Source organism: Rhinatrema bivittatum, chromosome 5 (genome assembly GCF_901001135.1).
Source record: "Rhinatrema bivittatum chromosome 5, aRhiBiv1.1, whole genome shotgun sequence".
In the NCBI taxonomy this organism is placed as follows: Eukaryota; Metazoa; Chordata; class Amphibia; order Gymnophiona; family Rhinatrematidae; genus Rhinatrema; species Rhinatrema bivittatum.
This window is the reverse complement of record NC_042619.1, coordinates 23,435,328-23,455,843: the sequence shown is the minus strand read 5'-3', so window position 1 is coordinate 23,455,843 and position 20,516 is coordinate 23,435,328. Positions and strand designations below refer to the sequence as shown.

Genomic DNA, 20,516 nt, shown 5'->3' with positions numbered 1-20,516 from the left:
TTTGCACACCTAGATCTGTCAATATAAACCATTCTTTACAAAACTGCTCAAGCTCCGTCAAGTTCCTTGGAGAGCGCTGATGGATAGCAGGATTGAAGTCATGCCACAGATTTTCGACAGGGCTCTGACCAGGCCACTCCAGGACATTCACCTTTTTTGTTCCCTTAGCCACTCTAGTGCAGTTTGAGAGTGTGCTCCTGGTCATTGTGATGCTGAAAAGTGAACTTCTGTCCAGTTTTCACTTTCTTGCAGAGGGCAGCAAGTTTTCTGCGAGGACTTTTCCCAATCCCTGCTGCTCAGAAACATCGCCATAGCATGCTGCTGCTAACGTAAAGAATCATTTCAGTCACGGATTATCTAACATTCAAATCAGATAGCAGTGGCTCAAATTGATATAAAGGGAGCAGAATAATCAACACCTTTATAGCAGCAGAAAATGTACTATGCTTTTAATTACAGTACATTCTGTTTTAAGCTTCTGCTTAAACAGAGTAAATCACTTGTTACAAATTTTAAGAAATTTTAAGTCAACTTGCGCATCTCAAATGCATTTCCAAAACACTACCCAGCTTAGAATAGTAATTTAGCCAGTTATCTTACGCTGTCCAGGATGCATGAAGATATCATGAAGACGGTCTCTGACTCTCCCATTCTGCACTTGGGTCATCCTTCTGGAGAATTAGGGTCCTGACTTAGCACGGAGGGTAGCCAACTGGACCTCTGGCAGGCAAGTGACAGGTTAACACCACCATCTCAGGATGGCAGATCCAAAACCTACAGATGCCTCTGTAAGCTATGCAGGTAAGGGGACAGAGAAAGATTGGCTTGGCATGGCAGGGCTTAGGCAAGGATGAGATCGACAAGTACTCCAAATTTAATAAAGCAGGGCAGGGCTGAGCTGGGATCCCAGACTTAAGCTCTGTGAAAAGTCTCAGGCGCTAGGGGGTGTGAGGTTTGTGTGAACGGCAAGCAAGCAGCGCGGTGTGGTCCTGAATTTAAGTCTGAAGTCTTTCTTCCCTATATGCATAAGATCTAAAATTTACTACCACAATCCACTGGCATTGGTAGGATTCTGAGGACTATCTTAGCAGGTGTATATATATATGCATATTCTCACGGGTATGATGGCATGAGTCAGAAGACATCTGTCAAATAAGGCTGGACCTTATGACTGGATACAAAGCTTGTCAAGGCCATAAACTCAGCAAGTTTGTGTCTGGCATTACCAACAAAATTGTAAAGTGAAGACAGATTGCTCGATATGAATAACAATAGCAGCTTCTTCTCAGTGTAGTTCTTACAGGCCTTAAAACTGCAGAAGCCATCACATGGCTTGACTTCCATCTTGTGTTGCTTACGCCTCCAAAGTCTGGATCAGTCACACAGTCCTTATAAAGCAACTGGCTTGTCCCTACACTATCACGTTTCTCATAGGGATGGTATTCTCTAGGTAATGTGTTGTGTTGGGTCTGTACCAAAAGTAATGCTTTGCATTCAGGCCCAAAAGTTCTATTTTAGTTTTGGCAGACCACATGGCTACAGTATCTTGAGTGTTCCTATGAATTCTTCAAATGAGATTCAAGGTGGGCTTTCTTGAGTAACGGCTTCGTTCTTATCACCTACCATCAGGCCAGATTTATGGCAGGCTTGTGATATTAGAAACCCAACACAAATGCTGGAATAAAGTGATACAGTCCCGAACTTTAAATAAGTGTGTAAATCCAAAGTTTCTTTTATTCAAAGGATGGCAACTCCATTGTATATAATGAACACAATCTTTCATGCACACGGGGTCCCCCGACACGGACCCGTGTTTCGCCAGCGGCTGAGTCGGGAGGGATGCCCACAATTTTTATTACAGGAATTTTAAAAGTAATTATAAAGGACTGTATTAGAAAACACGGTATCGGTACAGAATAAGTACAATTGAACTACGCACGCATGAATTTTACCTTAGACGGAGTTCATAAGTTCCGGGCATGGAGCGCGCTTAAGCATGGATTAGAACAAACTTATACCGAAGGGCCTCAACAAAGAAATCGAATGGTTCTATTTTACTTGATTCTGATAGGATGCAGCTGTCACCCCCTTACCTGTGATTGGCTGTCTGTTCCTCTATTCTGATTGGTCTGTGAAATCTGGTTGGCGCGAGTTTTGACAGCTTTTAAGTTTGTTCTAATCCATGCTTAAGCGCGCTCCATGTACCGATACCATGTTTTCTAATACAGTCCTTTATAATTACTTTTAGAATTCCTGTAATAAAAATTGTGGGCATCCCTCCCGACTCAGCCGCTGGCGAAACAGGGGTCCGTGTCGGGGGACCCCGTGTGCATGAAAGATTGTGTTCATTATATACAATGGAGTTGCCATCCTTTGAATAAAAGAAACTTTGGATTTACACACTTACTTAAAGTTCGGGACTGTATCACTTTATTCCAGCATTTGTGTTGGGTTTCTACAGTTTGACTGAATGCTGGCCGCAGCTCGGTTGCTTGAGGCTTGAGATATTATCATATGCACAATTTGACCAGTCTTGGCCATGTAAGCCTGTAACTGTTTCAAAGTTGCCATTGGCCTCTCTGATCATTCTCCTCCTTAACCTGTGATCTAGACAGGGCATTGGTGATGCTTTGCACCTTCTAAGAATCATCTTGACCATGCTCCGAGTGGTGTACAAAGACTTTGTAATTCTTTTATACCTATTCCCAGATCTGTGCCTTTTCAAAACTTTGTTCCAGAGGTCTTTTGACAGCTCCTTGGTGCTCATGGGTGCTTCTTTGCTTTGAAATACACTTCCCAGCAGCGAAAACCAACAGGAACTGCTGAATTTATCCTCTCATCATGTGAATCAGTACAGTTTAACATTAGCAAGGCCAGTTAATATGTGCTTTTGAAAGCAACTGGTTACACCAGAGCTTTAAATATTTAGGATTGCTGTAGAATTACAAAAGGGGTGGGAATCAGCATTTATCCAATCAAGATATTCCATATTTTATTTCTACTACATTTTCTAAGGCAGCGGTTCTCAACCGGTGTGTCGCAACACACTAGTGTGTCACCAAGCACCAGCAGGTGTGTCGCGGCTCCCGGTGTCCCACTGCCCCGCTTGTGCTTCCCTTCTCCCCAGGGGCGGGGCTGAAAAGTGGAGAGATCTGTGCGCCGCCACCGGAGGCAAGGTCGAAGAATGGAGAGAAGCTGTGTGCCACCGCTGGAGGCCAGGCCTGAAGAGTGGAGAGACCTATGCGCCGCCGCCGAAGGCCAGCGGAGCAGAAGAATGGAGAGACGCTGTGTGCCACCGCTGGAGGCCAGGCCTGAAGAGTGGAGAGACCTGTGAGCTGGAGGCCAGGCCAGCGGGGACGAAGAATGGAGACACGCTGTGTGCCACCGCTGGAGGCCAGGCCTGAAGAGTGGAGAGACCTGTGAGCTGGAGGCCAGGCCAGCGGGGACGAAGAATGGAGAGACCCTGCGCACAGCCGGAGGCCAGGCTTATTAGTCCAAACAATGAGAAGAGGCTCCATGTGAGCTTGTGTGTGTGTGTTGTGTGGCAGAATGGGTGCCTGCGTGTGTGAGTGGCAGCTTTGTGTGTGTGGCAGAATGGGTGTCTGAGTGGCAGTGTGTGTGTGACAGAGAGAGACTGGTCAGAGGTAATGTGTTTCTGTGATTGAGAGAAAGACTGGTCAGCGAGGTGACTCGTGTCTGTGAGAGAGAGAGAGACTGGTCAGCAAGGTGATATGTGTGTGTGTGTGTGTGTGTTAGAGAGAGAGAGAGAGAGAGATCAGTGAGGTGACTGGTGTATGTGTGAAGAAATACTAGAAATATTTTATTGATATTTGGACAATTTTTAATAATTTTTATGAGTTTTTAATTGTTGAATGTTATGTTCATCAGCTGTTTTGTAACATTTATTAGTATAGTTTAACAATTATTTCTAAGTGGGTGTCTATCTATAGCAGCTTGGCTTGCTCTGTTTTCCTAATAGGAGGTGTTTAGTGTTTAGGGCCTGGTTAAATATTTGTAGTGGTAAATTACTGTCTTTTCATAAGGAAGGTTATTGTGCCTGCCAGTAAAGAGAGTTTGTTTTGCTTTTACTGAGATGACATCAGAACCAGAATATCTTTTTTATATGGTGAATTGTATGGATAATGCCCTAGTTCTGGCTCTGCACTCATTTTTGGGAGTCGAGGGGGTTCCTGAGGATGCAGAATGTATATTTACATTTTGCCCCATGACGGTCACATGTTCAGTGTGTCACGCATGTGAGAACCATCTGTCAAGTGTGTCCCGGCCGAAAAAAAGGTTGAGAACCTCTGTTCTAAGGTACCCTGGAATATATTTTTTCACTTTTAGTTGTGGGGTAGAACGTGTTGTTACAGGGAACAAACACTAGATTAATACACTTTACTTCCAGGCTATAAGGCAACAAAAAGTGAAGATCTTGGAAGGGGGTGTAGACTTTATATAGCTACCATAACACTATAACAGCAGCTGCATGGAGCACCTGTGAGTAATGAAATTGTAGTTAAAACACAGAGGATAGACATTTTAAAGTAGCAGTGTGTTTTGAACTGTTTTTCAGGCTTTCATATTGCCCATACTGGACTACCATAATGTATTATTGGTTTGCCTTCCCCCAAAAAGTATTCATCAATTGCAGGAGGCACAGAATATGGCTGAGAAGTTAATCTTTGGATGTCCTCAAAGGTTGAGCACAGTGCCACTTTTATGGCATCTTTACTGGCTCCCAATTCAGGAAAGGGCAAAGTTTAAGCTAATGGTTCTCATGTTTAATGTAGTACATGGTCAAGGAGGTAAATATTAGCAGAGTTTAGTTTGTAGTTATGTACCTAAAAGCAATCTGTGGTCAACGCAGGGAGATTTGTTTCAGATACCATCAGCATGAGAGGTACACAAGGTTGTGTATCGGAGAAGGATGTTTTCAGTTGCAGGCCCCAAATTGTGGAGGTGAGACAGGAGGTAAATTATTTAGCCTTCAAAATAAGGGGTAAAAAAGTGACTTTTTCCAGCTCAAATGGTACTTTTATGGAGATTATGATGGACCTGCCTCACCCCCTACCCCCCTCCTACCATACTACCCCCTTAGTTTAGCCCCCTCACCTTAATTTCCCGCACTCCTTCCTCCTTTCAACCCCCCCATTTCACCCTCCACCCCTAATACCCCTATCTTCTTTTTGTTATTTATTATGCTATATAACTTGTCAATAGTTCAGTTTATTTTATTTTATCTTATCTGTTATCTTACTGTTACTTAATTTTATGCTCCTAGTTCTGTGTTTCACTGTCAAGCCCATTGCGCTGCATTTCGTTTATTGTGAACCGATGAGATGTTCCCAACGTTCATCGGTATATAAAAACTACTAAATAAATAAACAAAATATGCTATAGTGCGAGAGAGTAGGGATTGGTGGGTTTTATTTTTGTTTTTTTATTGCATTGTTTTAAATATTTCGAGATTTTTAAAAATCTAACATGAAGCTTGCTGTTCACTGCTCCAGTCTGGTCTGGAATCTAAGTGAGTGGTATATAAGAAATTGGAAATAAATTAATAAAATAGCATAGTTTCTGGTATCCAATGGATTACAGGATACGAGGCAGCATGATTTTATCAGAGGCAGGGCCTGTCAGATGAACTGCATTTCTTTGACTGGGTGACCAGAGAGTCAGATCAGCAGAGAATGCTAGATGGATTTCAGCAAGGCCTTTGACACAGGTCCATAAAGGCAACTTATAAACAAACTGAGCACCCTACGTATAGGACCTAAAATGACTGACTGGGTTAGAAACTGGTGGAGGGGAGGTGATAAAGAGTCGTGGTAAAACTGAAAAAAAAAAAAGGGGGGTGTTTACCAGTGGTGTGCTGCAGGAATCTGTCTTTAGTCCAGTTCTGTCAATATTTTTGTTAGCAATACTGCGGAACAGCCATCAGGGAAAGATCTGCCTATTTGTGGATGATACCAAAATCTTTAAAGGAAAGAAATCTGGGAAGGTGTGGAAAACATAGGGGAGTCTAATGAAGCTTAAGGGATAATCTATAGTCTGGAAGCTAAGATTTAATGCCAAAACATGCAAGCTTATACATTTGGATTGCAAAAACCCAAAGGAAGGGTATAGAAGACAAAGTTCTTTTGGGTACAAAAACAAGACTGGAATCTAGGGGCGATTGTGTTAGATTATCTTACCGCGGCTGAACAGATAAGATGATGGCAAAAGCTAGAAGGATGCTTGGGTGCACAGGAAGAACAGATAGCAGGAAAAGGCTGAGTTGCTTACCTGTAGCAGTTGTTCTCAGAGGACAGCAGGATGTTAGTCCTCACACATGGGTGATGTCATCGGATGGAGCCTGGCATGGAAAACTAATGTCAATGTTTCTAGAACTTTGGCTGAGCCTCAGTCTTATAATGTAGAATTCAAGGATAAAAATACAAAAAGGAGAAGAAACCAATGTAGTGGAAACCCAACTCTGCAGGGTAGCGGGCAGGTTTCATGAGGAATAACATCCTGCTGTTCTCTGAGAACACCTGTTACAGGTAAGCAACTCTGCTTTCTCAGAGGACAAGCAGGTTGGTAGTCCTAAAAAACGGGTGAATCCCTAGCTACAGGCTGCCCCGCACAAAAAAAGGGGACCAACAAAACAACCAAACTAGGTGCCAATGGACAGAGAGGTGGGGGGGGGGGGGGGTGAAGCCTGAACACAAACAATGGGCCCTAGGAGGAAACAGAGTTGGGTTCTACTCCTCAAACAAGTTCCAAAGGACAGATTGGCCAAATCTGCTGTTGCGTAAGCCATCCCTATCCAAGCAATGCAATTTAAATGTGTGGAGAGAACTCCACATCATAGCTCTGCAGATTTCTTTCATGGGAATTGCTTGCAAGTGGGCCACCGAAGTTGTCATGGCTCAAACAGAGTAAGCCTTGACATGACCCCCAAGATGCAGTCCCTTCTTGGTATAACAGAAGGAGATGGAGTCTGCTAGCCAATTGGAAAGCATCTTCTTGGCAACGGCGATGCCCAACTTAATCCTAACAAAAGAAACAGAAAGCTGGGTGGACTGACTATGGGCTTCTGTTCACTCCAGATAGAAGGCTAAGGCTCTTTTATAATCCAAACTATGCAGGGCTTGTTCACCTTGATGCGAATGGAGCCTGGGAAACAATGTAGGCAGGACAATGGACTGGTTTAAAATGGAAGTCCATCACCACCATAGGCAGGAACTTAGTGTACGTATGTAAGACCACCCTGTCATGAAAAATCTTACTGTAAGGTGAATAAGCTACTAAGGCCTGGAGCTCGCTGACCCCATTGCTAAAGTGACCGCCATCAAAAATATGACCTTCCAGGTCAGGTACTTTAGGTCACAGGAGCACAGCAGCTAAAAGGGAGCTTTCAGCAGCCGAGCTAACACCATGTTGAGGTCCCAAGACACAGCAGGAAGCTTTAGGAGAAGCTTCAACTGAAGCACACCCCACATGAAACATACAACTATAGGCTGTAGAGAGATGGGTGTATCATTTGCACCATGGTGGTATGCACCAATTGCACTCAGATGAACCCCTAACTAGGGGGCACTCCATGAAGTTAGCATGTGGCACATTTAAAACTAATCTGATAAAGTTCTTTTTTACTCAACGCACAATTAAACTCTGGAATTTGTTGCCAGAGGATGTGGTTAGTGCAGTTAGTATAGCTGTGTTTAAAAAAGGATTGGATAAGTTCTTGGAGGAAAAGCCCATTACCTGCTATTAAGTTCACTTAGAGAATAGTCACTGCCATTAGCAATGGTTACATGGAATACTTGCCAGGTTCTTATGGCCTGGATTGGCCACAGTTGGAAACAGGATCTGGGCTTGATGGACCCTTGGTCTGACCCAGTATGGCATTTTCTTATGTTCTTAACAGAATTGGTTTTTAAGCCAGCTTCCAATAGGTGCAGAAGGTAGTCAAGCAGTTTTTGAGTGGAGCAGGAGAAGGATCTAGGGCTTTCTGCTCACACCACACACAAAATCTACTCTACTTCAGTCCATAGGATTTTCTAGCGGAAGGCTTTCTAGAAACCACAAGGACCTGAGACACATCTCAGTGATAGTATGGGCAACTGAGCTACACTCCCTACAATCCAGTCAATATACCGAGCCTGGAGCTGACAAGCTCCAGCTGGGGCTTCGGGGCTCTTTGTTGCCTGGGACAGCCACGAGAGCTCTGGTGTCGACAGGAGTGAGGGGGCAGAGGATAGTACCTCCTCGGCCCCATTTTCACTGACTTCTTAGATGAGAATGGGTCAGGAGTGCTGGCGGAGAGTTGCTGAAGGGTCACATAGGGTTCACAGATTTGGGACACTGCATCCTTAACCTTATCTCCAAAGAGATTCTCTCCAGTGCACGGGACGTCAGTGAGTCACTCCTGCACCTCTGGTTGGAGATCCAAGGCCCACAGCCTGCAGCGGGTGCCGATTCCTGCTGCAGAGACCCTTGATGCCATTTGCAAAACATCACAGCTCACACGGACCTAGTTTTTTTCCGCATTCCAGGCCCTTATGCACCAGTGGCAGGAGTGTGTCTTGCCCCTGCTGAGGCAACTGCTTGGAAACATCCTGCTCCTGCTTTCAGATGTCCTGCGTATATATAGAGCTGGTAGGCGGCTATGCGAGCAATAAGTATAGCCCCCTGAACACCTTCCTCCCAAGAGCTTCCATTGCTCTGTGAGCCTCTCTTGGGGTGCCGAGGAATGGGTCTGAGAATACGTGGCTTTCTTGAGAGTGGATTAAACTACCAGCAAATGGTAGGATAGCTGTTTGTTGAATCTGAGAGCCTTTGGAATGAGGTATACCGCATCCGCCTTTTTATTCACGGGAGGCACTGTGAGGGAGTGTTCTCACATCATCAACAGTAACTCCACAAGGATCTCTTGTACTAGGACTGCCATGATTTCCTTGGGAGGCTCCACGAACTGGAGGATATCGAGCATTTTGTGCCTGTATTTGCTTCCATTATCAACTACATAAGAACATAAGAAATTGCCATGCTGGGTCAGACCAAGGGTCCATCAAGCCCAGCATCCTGTCTCCAACAGAGGCCAAAACCAGGCCACAAGAACCTGGCAATTACCCAAACACCAAGAAGATCCCATGCTACTGATGCAATTAATAGCAGTGGCTATTCCCTAAGTATAACTGATTAATAGCCATTAATGGACTTCTCCTCCAAGAACTTATCCAAACCTTTTTTGAACCCAGCTACACTAACTGCACTAACCACCTCCCTCTGGCAACAAATTCCAGAGCTTTATTGTGCGTTGAGTGAAAAAGAATTTTCTCCGATTAGTCTTAAATGTGTTACTTGCTAACTTCATGGAATGCCCCCTAGTCCTCCTATTATTCGAAAGTGTAAATAACCGAGTCACATCTACTCATTCAAGACCTCTCATGATCTTAAAGACCTCTATCAAATCCCCCCTCAGCCGTCTCTTCTCCAAGCTGAACAGCTCTAACCTCTTCAGCCTTTCCTCATAGGGGAGCTGTTCCATCCCCTTTATCATTTTGGTGGCCCTTCTCTGTACCTTCTCCATCGCAACTATATCTTTTTTGAGATGCGGAGACCAGAATTGTACACAGTATTCAAGGTGCGGTCTCACCATGGAGCGATACAGAGGCATTATGACATTTTCCGTTCTATTAACCATTCCCTTCCTAATAATTCCTAACATTCTATTTGCTTTTTTGACTGCTGCAGCACACTGAGCCAACGATTTTAAAGTATTATCCACTATGATGCCTAGATCTTTTTCCTGGGTGGTAGCTCCTAATATGGAACCTAACATCGTGTAACTACAGCAAGGGTTATTTTTCCTTATATGCAACACCTTGCACTTGTCCACAAATTTCATCTGCCATTTGGATGCCCAATCTTTCAGTCTTACAAGGTCCTCCTGTAATGGATCACAGTCTGCTTGTGATTTAACTACTCTGAATAATTTTGTATCATCCGCAAATTTGATAACCTCACTCGTCGTATTCCTTTCCAGATCATTTATATATATTTTGAAAAGCACCGGTCCAAGTACAGATCCCTGAGACACTCCACTGTTTACCCTTTTCCACTGAGAAAATTGACCGTTTAATCCTACTCTCTGTTTCCTGTCTTTTAACCAGTTTGTAATCCACGAAAGGACATCGCCTCCTATCCCACGACTTTTTAGTTTTCGTAGAAGCCTCTCATGAGGGATTTTGTCAAACGCCTTCTGAAAATCCAAATACACTACATCTACCGGTTCACCTTTATCCACATATTTATTAACCCCTTCAAAAAATGAAGCAGATTTGTTAGGCAAGACTTCCCTTGGGTAAATCCATGTTGACTGTGTCCCATTAAATTATGTCTTTCTATATGCTGTACGATTTTGATCTTGAGAATAGTTTCCACTATTTTTCCTGGCACTGAAGTCAGGCTCACTGGTCTATAGTTACCCGGATTGCCCCTGGAGCCTTTTTTAAATATTGGGGTTGGCCTTCACTATTAACCTGACAAATCCTGCAAAGGAGAGGTCCTTTGGCGGGAACTTCCTTCGCTCCTCTGGAGATGGATCTGAGGGGAAACCATCAGAAGTATCAACGGAGGCCAATGATGAGTCATCCCCCCCAGGATCATAGGTACCCTTTATCACCACTGTCTTCAATCTGGGGTAGGGCCCTTTGTGCTCTGCCGTCGCCCAGCGGTGCAGCCACCAATAGAAATGGACGGGAGGCTGCAGGCCCGGTGCCTTTGCTGGTATGGGGGAAGCTTCCTCCTCCGAGGAACTGGCAATGACTGGATTGGCAGGGGGAGGTGGTGGTGCCCCGCAGGGCATCAATGCTGTCCTGGGAACCAATGCTGGCTGGGTCGGTAACATGCCGATGAGCATGTGCAGAGATTCTAGCAGAGACTTGAGGAGCGACGGTGCCAGCACTTCTGTGGTGCTGATGTCTCGCATTGCCTTCTCAATGGCCAGCTGCACATGCCTCAAGCTCCTTCTCAAACATCGCTGATGCCAAGACAGGTTGGAATGCAGGAGGTGTGACCAGATCCTCTTAGGAACAGAGAGGAGTATCAGTGACTGGCATCTGGACTGTTGAAGCCTGTGCCACACCCCCAGCTGTGATGGAGGACTGGCTCTCCTCGCCATGGAGTCACTTTGGGGGCATCACAGCTCAACTGGTGCAACCCTGTGCCCGGCACCATGCATCGATGGGAACCGATGCTTCTTCGGCTTCCCCTGATGCTCGACATGGTCCTTCCCCAGTGCAGAGGTCAATGACGAGATACCAGATATCCTTGACCTGAGGAGCCGGACAATAGCCGGTCTCCATCATCCCTTCCAGCCAACAGTGTTGACTGATCAGATGGCCCCGCCGATGTTGATGTCTCAGTGTCTATCAGTTTGCTCCGAGGTCCCTTCAATGCTGATGCCTCAGATGTCAATGGCTTGGTCTTCTCTGGCCGAAGAGGCACTCCATCTTATCAAGTTGGATTTGTGCCCTTTCGGGTCATCTGGATGCACCTGCTGCAACCCTGGATGTCATGTGCACAGGGGGCATAGCTTAAATCCCGAGGTGGAGATATTGGCTAGAAATAAAAGGACATGATGTTGAAATTGATGGCAGCAGCTGTTGATGGCTGGCAGGCACTGAATGCCGCTCTAGGGATACTGAAGCAAAAAGAAACTTACCGATAATTGTCTAAAACACTATCTAGGACGCCAAAGGGAGAAACGGGGGGACCCTGTGTCGACTGTACAAGGCGGTAAAGAAAAAAATCTCATTAAACGTTTTCCAAAATTAGTGCCAGAAGGCCAAAAATTTAAGAAAGTGAGGCTCTCACTCAATGAAATGACAGTCTCCGCAGAAAGGAAGATACTGAAGGGGACCCCGCATGGACGCGTGCTATAATGTATGCTGATTGAGCATGCTCAGTGAGGCTCAGTCAAAGTTCTAGAAACTTTGATATAAGTTTTCCGTGCCAGGCTCCATTCCAATGATGTCACCCATGTCACCATCCTGCTTGTCCCTGGAGAATAAAAGGTGATATAGACTCTGTATAGGTCTCTGGTGAGACTTCATTTGGAGTACTGCATACAATTCTGGGCACTATACCTTCAAAAAGATATACACTGAATAGAGATGATCCAGCTACTAAAATGGTCATCATAAAGCATATGGGGACAAACTTAAAGATCTAAATACACAGACAGAAATGAGTAAATAAGGTGTTTTAAACACCATTCAATCAATATGAATCTGAGCTGTATAGCAAAGGTCTGTCCCCCAGGTTAAAGTGATTGTATTGAAGTTTCAGATCTGAAGTCTTTCACAGCACACCTTTTGCCTTTGCTATCCAAGTGTGCTATGTGCATTTTTCCACATTCTTAGTGGTATAAGTAAAACAAAAACCCCCAAAATTTGGAGGGGTGTAAAGGGTCTGGGGTCAATGGGGCGTGTACAGGCTATAAAACCGAGGACCTAGCTGGTAACTGGACGAAGTGGGAAGGAACTGGTAAAACATGCAATGTGTCCCTTTTAAGTGGTGAAAGCGTCTACTACCGACGAGATGTTCCCAACGTTCGTCGGTATATAAAAGCCATTAAATAAATAAATAAATAAATAAATAAATACTGCACGCACAGGTGCACGTCCATTTAAAACTGGACGCACTTTTGTGCGTGGCCAGACTATTTTAGAACATGCACGCATATTTGTGCGTATGTCATAAAATAGCCATGTCCCTGAGTGCGGGCTGACGCGCGCACGCATGCTGGTTTTAAAATTCACCTTAAAGACTTCCATTCGGTTCCACGGTCATTACAGCTGTTAAATGAAGCTCCAGCGGCATAGCTGCATGGGTAAGGCGGCTTTATTAATTACACGTGTAAGAATCCAGTGTGTGTAAATTCAGGGATTCTCCCAACCAAGATGTTAGTAACCTAAGGATTTGGTCACCATCTCCTGTGGGTGACAACACTGACAATTTTTCCTAAACTATTTTCTCCCCTCCTCTCCCCCTCCCTGGGTACCTTTCCTGCAGCTACAAACCACTTCCACCTTCTGACCTACAAAAGCTGGCTCCCTACTGCTGCTCTTTTTGTCCGGTGTTTTGGACTGCTGTTGACGCATAGCCGCTGGTGTCGGAAAAAACTGTGCTGGTGGCTGCATTTGAGAGAAAATTGGCCTAATTACTCTCCATAAAGGAAAATTAGTTCTTACCTGTTAATTTTCGTTCCTGTAGTACCACGGATCAGTCCAGACTGTGGGTTGAGCCTCCTTTCCAGCAGGTGGAGACAGACTAAAACTGAAAGGATATCCTATATGAGGACAGAGCCTATCCTGTAACCCTTCAGTATAACGAATGTCAAAGCAGAAAATAACAAAACCAGAGTAGGATCAAGCAAGTACCCATAAAGCTCAATGGAGCAGATGTAAAACAATGTAATAGATATGGTATGACTAACCACTCTTGCATATACTTGGTGCTGGGCAACCAAGGCTTCCGGTGTATTTGCTCAGTATTCATGCACAAAAAAGATGTGTGGAAATCTACAAATCTACGAATCTGCAAGAGAAACAAGCTTCGAGAGGACAGAAAAAAAGACAAACAGGGAAGGGCGTCTGGACTGATCCGTGGTACTACAGGAACGAAAATTAACAGGTAAGAACTAATTTTCCTTTCCCTGTACGTACCCGGATCAGTCCAAATTGCGGGATGTACCAAAGCGTCCTTAAACCGGGTGGGACCGAGACAGTCCCGCTCGAAGCACTTTTGGCCCAAAAGAACCAAGAAGCAGAGCTTGCACATCCAGACGGTAGTGTCGAGCAAAAGTATGCAAGGACGTACAAGTGGCGGCACTGCAAATCTCCTGCGAAGAGACCGATTGACTGTCCACCCAGGAAGTAGTTTGAGAACGCAGTGAATGAGCCGAAAGGCCCTCGGGAACCGCCCGACCTCGACAAAGAGAGGCCAAGGAGATCGCTTCCTTCAACCACTGCGCAATAGTGGTCTTAGAAGCCGGCGTACCCCAAATGGGCCCACTCCAGAGGACAAAAGATGAACCAAGACCCGAAAGCCATGGGTAACCTGGAGATAGCGAAGTAGAACTTGTATAGTATCAAGTTTACAGAAATCATCCCCAGGCGCAGGGGAAAACGCAGTGAGTTCTGCAGACAGGTTAACATGGAAGTTAGAAGAACCTTCACTAAGAAGGAAGGGCCCATCACGAGGGATACCCCGGAATCGGAAAATTGCAAAACAAAAGGTTCCCGACAGGACAGCGCATGGATCACTGAGATCCGAAGAGCAGAAGAGATAGACCAGAAAGACAGTCTTAAGCGTAAGAGCTTTCAAGGTAGCGCGACGGAGAGGTTCGAACAGAGCCACACAGAGGACCCGAAGGATCAGACTAAAACTCCCCGACGGGCAAGTGGCCGAGAAGGTGGACGTAGATGCTTGACGCCCTTCAAGCACCAATCACATCCGGGTGGCTCGTTCAGGGATGATATTCTATCCGACCCAGGAGAGAGCCGAGAGGGGAGAAGATCTTCTTGGGGAAGAGAGGACTAATGAGATCGGGGCGGAGAGCGCTGAGATACCAGACTCCACACAAACAGCTTCAAACACTTTCCAGATACGCACGTACGCCAGGGAAGTCGACTGTTTCCGGGCCCGCAACAAGGTGAAGATGACCTCCTCCTAATAGCCCTTGCGCCTTAGGCATCATCTTTCAAAAACCAGGCCGCTAGACAGGAGCGATCGGCCTGGTCGAAAAATACAGGTCCTTGACGAAGGAGCCAAGGAAAATGGCGTAGCCATAGAGGTCTGTCCGGCGGTAGGTTGAGAAAGTCCGCGAATCACAGCCTGCGCGGCCACTCTGGTGCTACCAGAACCACGGGACCCCGGTGGAGTTCTATTCTTCTGTAGATGTCGCTCTGCCCAGGCGAAGAGACTGCTTGTTTCCAGGGCCATCAGCGGACTGCGGGTGCCTCCTTGGCGATTGACAAGCCACAGTGGAGGAGCTGTCGGACAAGACCCATATCGCCTTGCCGCGGATGAGGGGGAGAAACTCCAGAAGAGCTAGGAACATCGCCCGAGCCTCCAACCGAATGATGTGCCAGCAAGACTGAGCTGCCGGTCAGATCCCCTGGGCGTACTGGGAGAGGCAGACCGCACCCCAGCCTGAGACGCTGGCGTCCGTGGTTACTATCGTCCACTGAGGGACTCGGAGAGGCTTTCCCTGTAGCAGATGAGGAAGGGAAAGCCACCACTACAAGTCAGCGACAGTAAGGCCCAAAAAACGGGAGGACTGTGTGAAACTGTTCTGACACTGTCTGCCAACGGGACAGCAAAGCTTTCTGGAACGGTAGCATATGAGCAAAAGCCCAAGGGACAAGGTCGATGGCAGAAGCCAAGGGGCCCGAGACCTGCAGGCAGACACAGGCCGCCGGAGAAGGCAGCAAGACCCGACTCTGAAACCGGCCGATCAACTCGAGAGCCCGCGCGCGAGGCAAGAAGACCTTGCCCACCCGGTTGTCGAGGTGGGCTCCCAGGAATCCTAACTCCTGGGAGGGCTGAAGGTAGCTCTTGGAGAAATTCAGTATGCACCCGAGAGACGCGAGGAGAGGTAACACGCGATCCACCGCCTGCCGGCAAGAGCCTCCACCTTGGCCCTGACGAGCCAGACGTCCCGTTAGGGGTGAACAAGGATCCCTTTCCGGCAGAGAGCTGCTGCCACCACCATCATGACTTTGGTGAAGGCGTGAGGTGCCGTCGCGAGACCAAAGGGAAGTCCTGGTGGAGGATGTCAACGCGAAGAGACTACGGTAGCCGCGATGAATTGGAATATGGAAACACGCCTCTGTCAAAGCAAGTGAGGCGAGGAACTCTCCGGGGCGAAACGGCATGAGGACCACTCGCAGAGTTTTCATGTGGAAAGTGGGATCTTGAGGGCCCGGTTGATTCTTGTGAGGTCTAAGATCGGACGAAGACCCGTCCTGTTAGGGAACGACGAAGTAAATAGAATACTGGCCTGCGGCAAGTTTGCTGTCTGGAACCGGGACCACCACACCCAGACACAGGGGCCAGGTGGGGGTTTGCTCCACCGCTTGCCACTGGGACCGACTGCACGGGGAAATAGAATCTCGAGCAAAGCGAAGGCGTACCTGTCTCTGAGGACGTCGAGGACCCACTGGTCCGACATGAATTTGACCCATGCCACGAAAAACAGGGAGAGTCGACCACCTAGGAAGGGGACAGAGGAAAGAGTCAAGTGAACTTCATTGTGTGGCAGGCGTAAGGATGGAGCGTGTGGGCTGGCCATCAAGAAAGGGATGGTGCCCACGGGAAGCAAGACGGAAAAACCCCCTGAGGGGTGCCCGCGTGGGGTATACTGTCTCTGGCCCAGATAACGTGGACAAGAGGGTGTAAAGGAACGGGATGGTTTCAGACGGTCCTTTGGAAGCCCATAGACCTTACTTTCCCCCAAGGAATCCATAGTTTCTCAAGGCCCTTGCCAAGGAGCAGCTTACCTTTGAACAGCAACATGCCCAACCGGGCTTTGGAGGACGGATCGGCCGACCAATGGCGCAGCCAGAGGAGCCGTTTGGCGGACCTCGCCGTAGCCATCGCTTTTGCCTGGATGTGGCGAAGGTCGTAAGCGCAGCCTCTGCCCACGGGGGGGGGGGGGGGGGGGGGGGGGTCCCGGGTGCAGAGCAACTTTGAACCCACCTGAGACCTGCCCACAGCATGAGACTGCTGCAAATAGGCACACGCACCCCCAGCGCCAGGACATCAAAAATGCGCATCACATGAGCCTTGAGAGCATGCGGACCTGTGTGGCTTTAAAAGCCTGGAAACCCTCCTGTATTGTGATCGCATAAGTAGTCCTCGGAGGAATTATTGTCTTTTTTTTTTTTTTTTTTAATCTAAGCATACCTCCAGGAGGGGAAGCTTATCTAGTGCACGGCCCACCTAGAGTCCCGTCTCGGGAGCGTTCCATTCCCGCAGGCGCTACAAATTGTGCGTGGGATGAGAGGGGAAGGTGATTGCCGGATCCCTGATTCCCACCAGGATCGGGTCCATATCCTTGGGCAAAGAAGCCGTAAGGGGTGGAAGGTTATCCTTCGCATCCGGTTTAGCGGCAGGATCCGAGGGTACCGGATCCACCAGGAGGTTGGGGGAGGGGCACTCCCGGGACCACCCGGGAATGCCCCTCCCCCAAGGGACCCCGGGGTCTCCGCAGCCGGTCTAATCGTCAACGGCGCGGAGAGATGAAAATTATTTTTTTTTGCCGGGGGGGGGGGGGGCAAGGGGGGGGAACCTTCTCCTCTTCCTGCAAGCTAGCTAAATAAAATCTTCGCAGGAGGAGGGCAAAATCAGATACAAAACGAGCCCTGGAAGTCCCGGAGAGGCAAGAGGGTGACAGAAAACCCATCCTGGGGGGCCAGGGGGCTGAAATCAGGGGGTAGCTGCAAACAAATTGGCCCCCCAGCCCCAGGGAGCTCCGAAAACGGAGCCAAGGCCAGGCCAAGCTCTGGGGAGTTTATCCCTGGGCTAAATTTGCCAGCCCTGCCAAGGAGGGACCTACCCCACCTGGCAGGGAGGCAGAGAAGAGATCCCCTCGCAAAAAAACACGAAGGGGCTGGCAGAGGAGAGGCAGGCTGCCTGCCACGGCAAAGAGAGAACCGCTCTGAAGGAAAAAAGGCTGCAGAGAAAAGTTTGATTGACAGCCTGGAGGCCCGGAGTGAAGCAGGGGGGAAACCTGCTGACTCCTGCCTGTCTGGCAGGCTGCCGGTTCAACCCAGGTGGGGGAGAAAGACACAGAATATTGGTCTGCTGCTGTAGGTAAGTATTAAAAGCACTGGGAGCACTTTTAAACTTAAGCCTGTTTCTGTGTCACTTTTTTTTTTTTGTAAATAGACTGAGCACAGCAACGAAAAATTAAGACCCTTCGGCAGCCAGAGGGGGGGAGACGAGCCCTGGACAGACTCGGTCCCCACACCTGGAAGCGGTAACGGACACAGGCTATGCACTGCACAAGGGGCAAAGCCCCCCTGAGTCCGGCAAGAGCCAGGAGACGGAACAGTCTCCTGAAGAAAAAATCCACAACTTCCTGACTAAACATTTTAACTTTATTTTAATAGGAAGAAAACAACTACAAAATCCCTAAGGAATAAGTACTTGCTTGATCCCAGAAGGAAGGAAGAGAAAGAAGGCAGACTAGCCTAGATCAGGAGACCGAAGGGAGACGTGCTGCACCTGCTGGAGACAGACAAATACTGAAGGGTTACAGGATAGGCTCTGTCCTCATATAGGATATCCTTTCAGTTTTAGTCTGTCTCCACCTGCTGGAAAGGAGGCTCAACTCACAGTCTGGACTGATCCGGGTACGTACAGGGAACTACAGGAATGGTCAAAACTATTAAGCAATCTAAGACTTTTTGTTTGGCATTATAATTGCTTTTACCATGCATCATTCACAAACTATTACACATTTACCCTTCACTACCCTAAATCAAAGAAGGATCTTTCACCTTAGCAGAAAGTCTGAAATTAAGAACAGCAATGTGACCTTGATGAATGATGAGGACTGTATCACACAGGTCTGATGGGCAGAGAAAAACAGACTAGAGTAAAATTGTCTAGCCAAGTCTTTCTGAGTATATTCACAAGGCGTCCTCACTGTACAACATACAGATCAAATCACAACAAGGAGACTACTAAAAGTATGAAAAGAAGCAAAAACGTTTGATTCCTAAATTGGGTTTACTGAAGCCTGTGCCAGCCAGGGGTGAGGATGCTGCACTGCCCCTGGAGCAGATGGAGTCATGGTCATTATCAAGGGTGGCATCTGGTGACCATATTTAGAGCCCATAACCATGGTATATCATGGGTCTCTTGACGCATGGGGGCCAACCTCTCCCCTTCCTGGCAGCCTGATTCCAGTTGACAGCAGAGCCAGCAGTGTTCCAGGCACTTTCCTATCCTGACATTTTGCTGCTGGCTGTTTGAACTGCACAATGCTCTAAAATTTCTTTGGTACTTCCTTTCAACTGGATGTGTGGCATCCATGGCTGCCCTCACAATGGGGCTGCTAGAGGTCTGCATGGGGAGTGTGTGGGCACATTCAGAGGAGGATGTTTAAAATGTTTAATGCTTTCCAAAAATTTTAGGGAGATGCTGCAAAATGTCCTATATTAGGATTATTTCATACCTGGTTTAGTGACTGTTGTAACTATTACCGTAAGTAATTTAGTAAAGCAACTTACCCCTTTTGAGGTGTCCAAGAGAAACTGGAACGTGTTCTGAACAGCTTGGCATGTCTCTAGTTCAGTCCTGCTGAATGCCATCAAGTAATCCTTAAGGTGATCATACACATTCCCATCTAGTGTCTGTCCAAAGGGAGAAGGAAGCACATGAACATGGTAAGTACTGCAAGCATTCATAACACAATACTCCAACAGTATTCTCATTTCTAGGTATGGTTCCAGACTTATGGAATAAGATGCACAAACTCTAGAAACCCCCTCGCTTTTCACTACAGCATCCAATGTTCTACTACTATATTTCATGTGTTTGAGATGCATTTAAATACACCAACTAGTCCTGTTTCCCTTTAGGGCCTGTCTATTTCTAGCTGCTCACTTGACCTACCTACGGTAAATTGTGCCTGTTTTGTGATTTCAAGTGTTTGAGCATTCTATGAAGAGAGTGAATCATGAACAATGTAAAACTATATTGTTCATTTTAGCAGAAATTAACAAGGTTTCCAAACTGTCCCACTATACACCATAAGATGGCACTACAGAGCACTGTAAAACAGCATCTTTCTAGTAACGTGTTTTCATACAGTTGTGTAATCTATCCAATGCCAGGGTTGATGTCAGGATTAAGAAATATTTTCCAGCAAGCAATGTTCTTAGTGCAAGTAACAGGCAAACGTGCAAAGTATTCTTTATCTACCACTCACTGTGTGGCCTTCAGCAAGTTGCTTAACATCTTTGTTATACTCCCAGGGTAAACTCTTAAGAGCAGATAAACCATAACTTTGTAAATTATCTTATACAATGCTGTGTACATGGACAGCACTAAAAAGAAGTTCATTTCATCAGGGGATTCATGTCCCCACCCCACCCCCTAATTCATGTCTAAATCATGAAGAGAAACAGCATATATTGTACATAAACCGTTCATTTTTTTCATATTGGCTCTTAGATTTTATGATTCTGAGCTCAGCTAGCTGCACATTCAAATATGAGCAGAACTGTGTAAGTTGCTACCACAAAGAATAATTATTTTGCCCCAGGAATGGTCATTAGAATGGGATTTTCTCCATTGAAATACATTGGAAATAAATAAAATGTAAAACTTCACCGTCTAGGAATGTCATTAGGGATCTACTGTACACCATTACAGCATGCTGTTTCTTATTGGCATTGCCTCTAGTGGACCAGTTTCATGGAAATCGGCACGGTTTTCAAATTAGT

General features: G+C 46.7%; 1 protein-coding gene across 2 annotated transcripts in view; it reads right to left on the bottom strand.

The window, feature by feature from the left end:
* FCHSD2 (FCH and double SH3 domains 2) overlaps positions 1-20,516 on the bottom strand; it is a 537,915-nt gene that overhangs the window by 172,070 nt on the left and 345,329 nt on the right. For both annotated transcript variants that reach the window (XM_029602137.1, XM_029602138.1), the window contains exon 9: positions 19,299-19,421. In XM_029602137.1, coding sequence (XP_029457997.1) covers positions 19,299-19,421 — 123 coding nt within the window. The remainder of the gene's footprint in view (positions 1-19,298; positions 19,422-20,516) is intronic.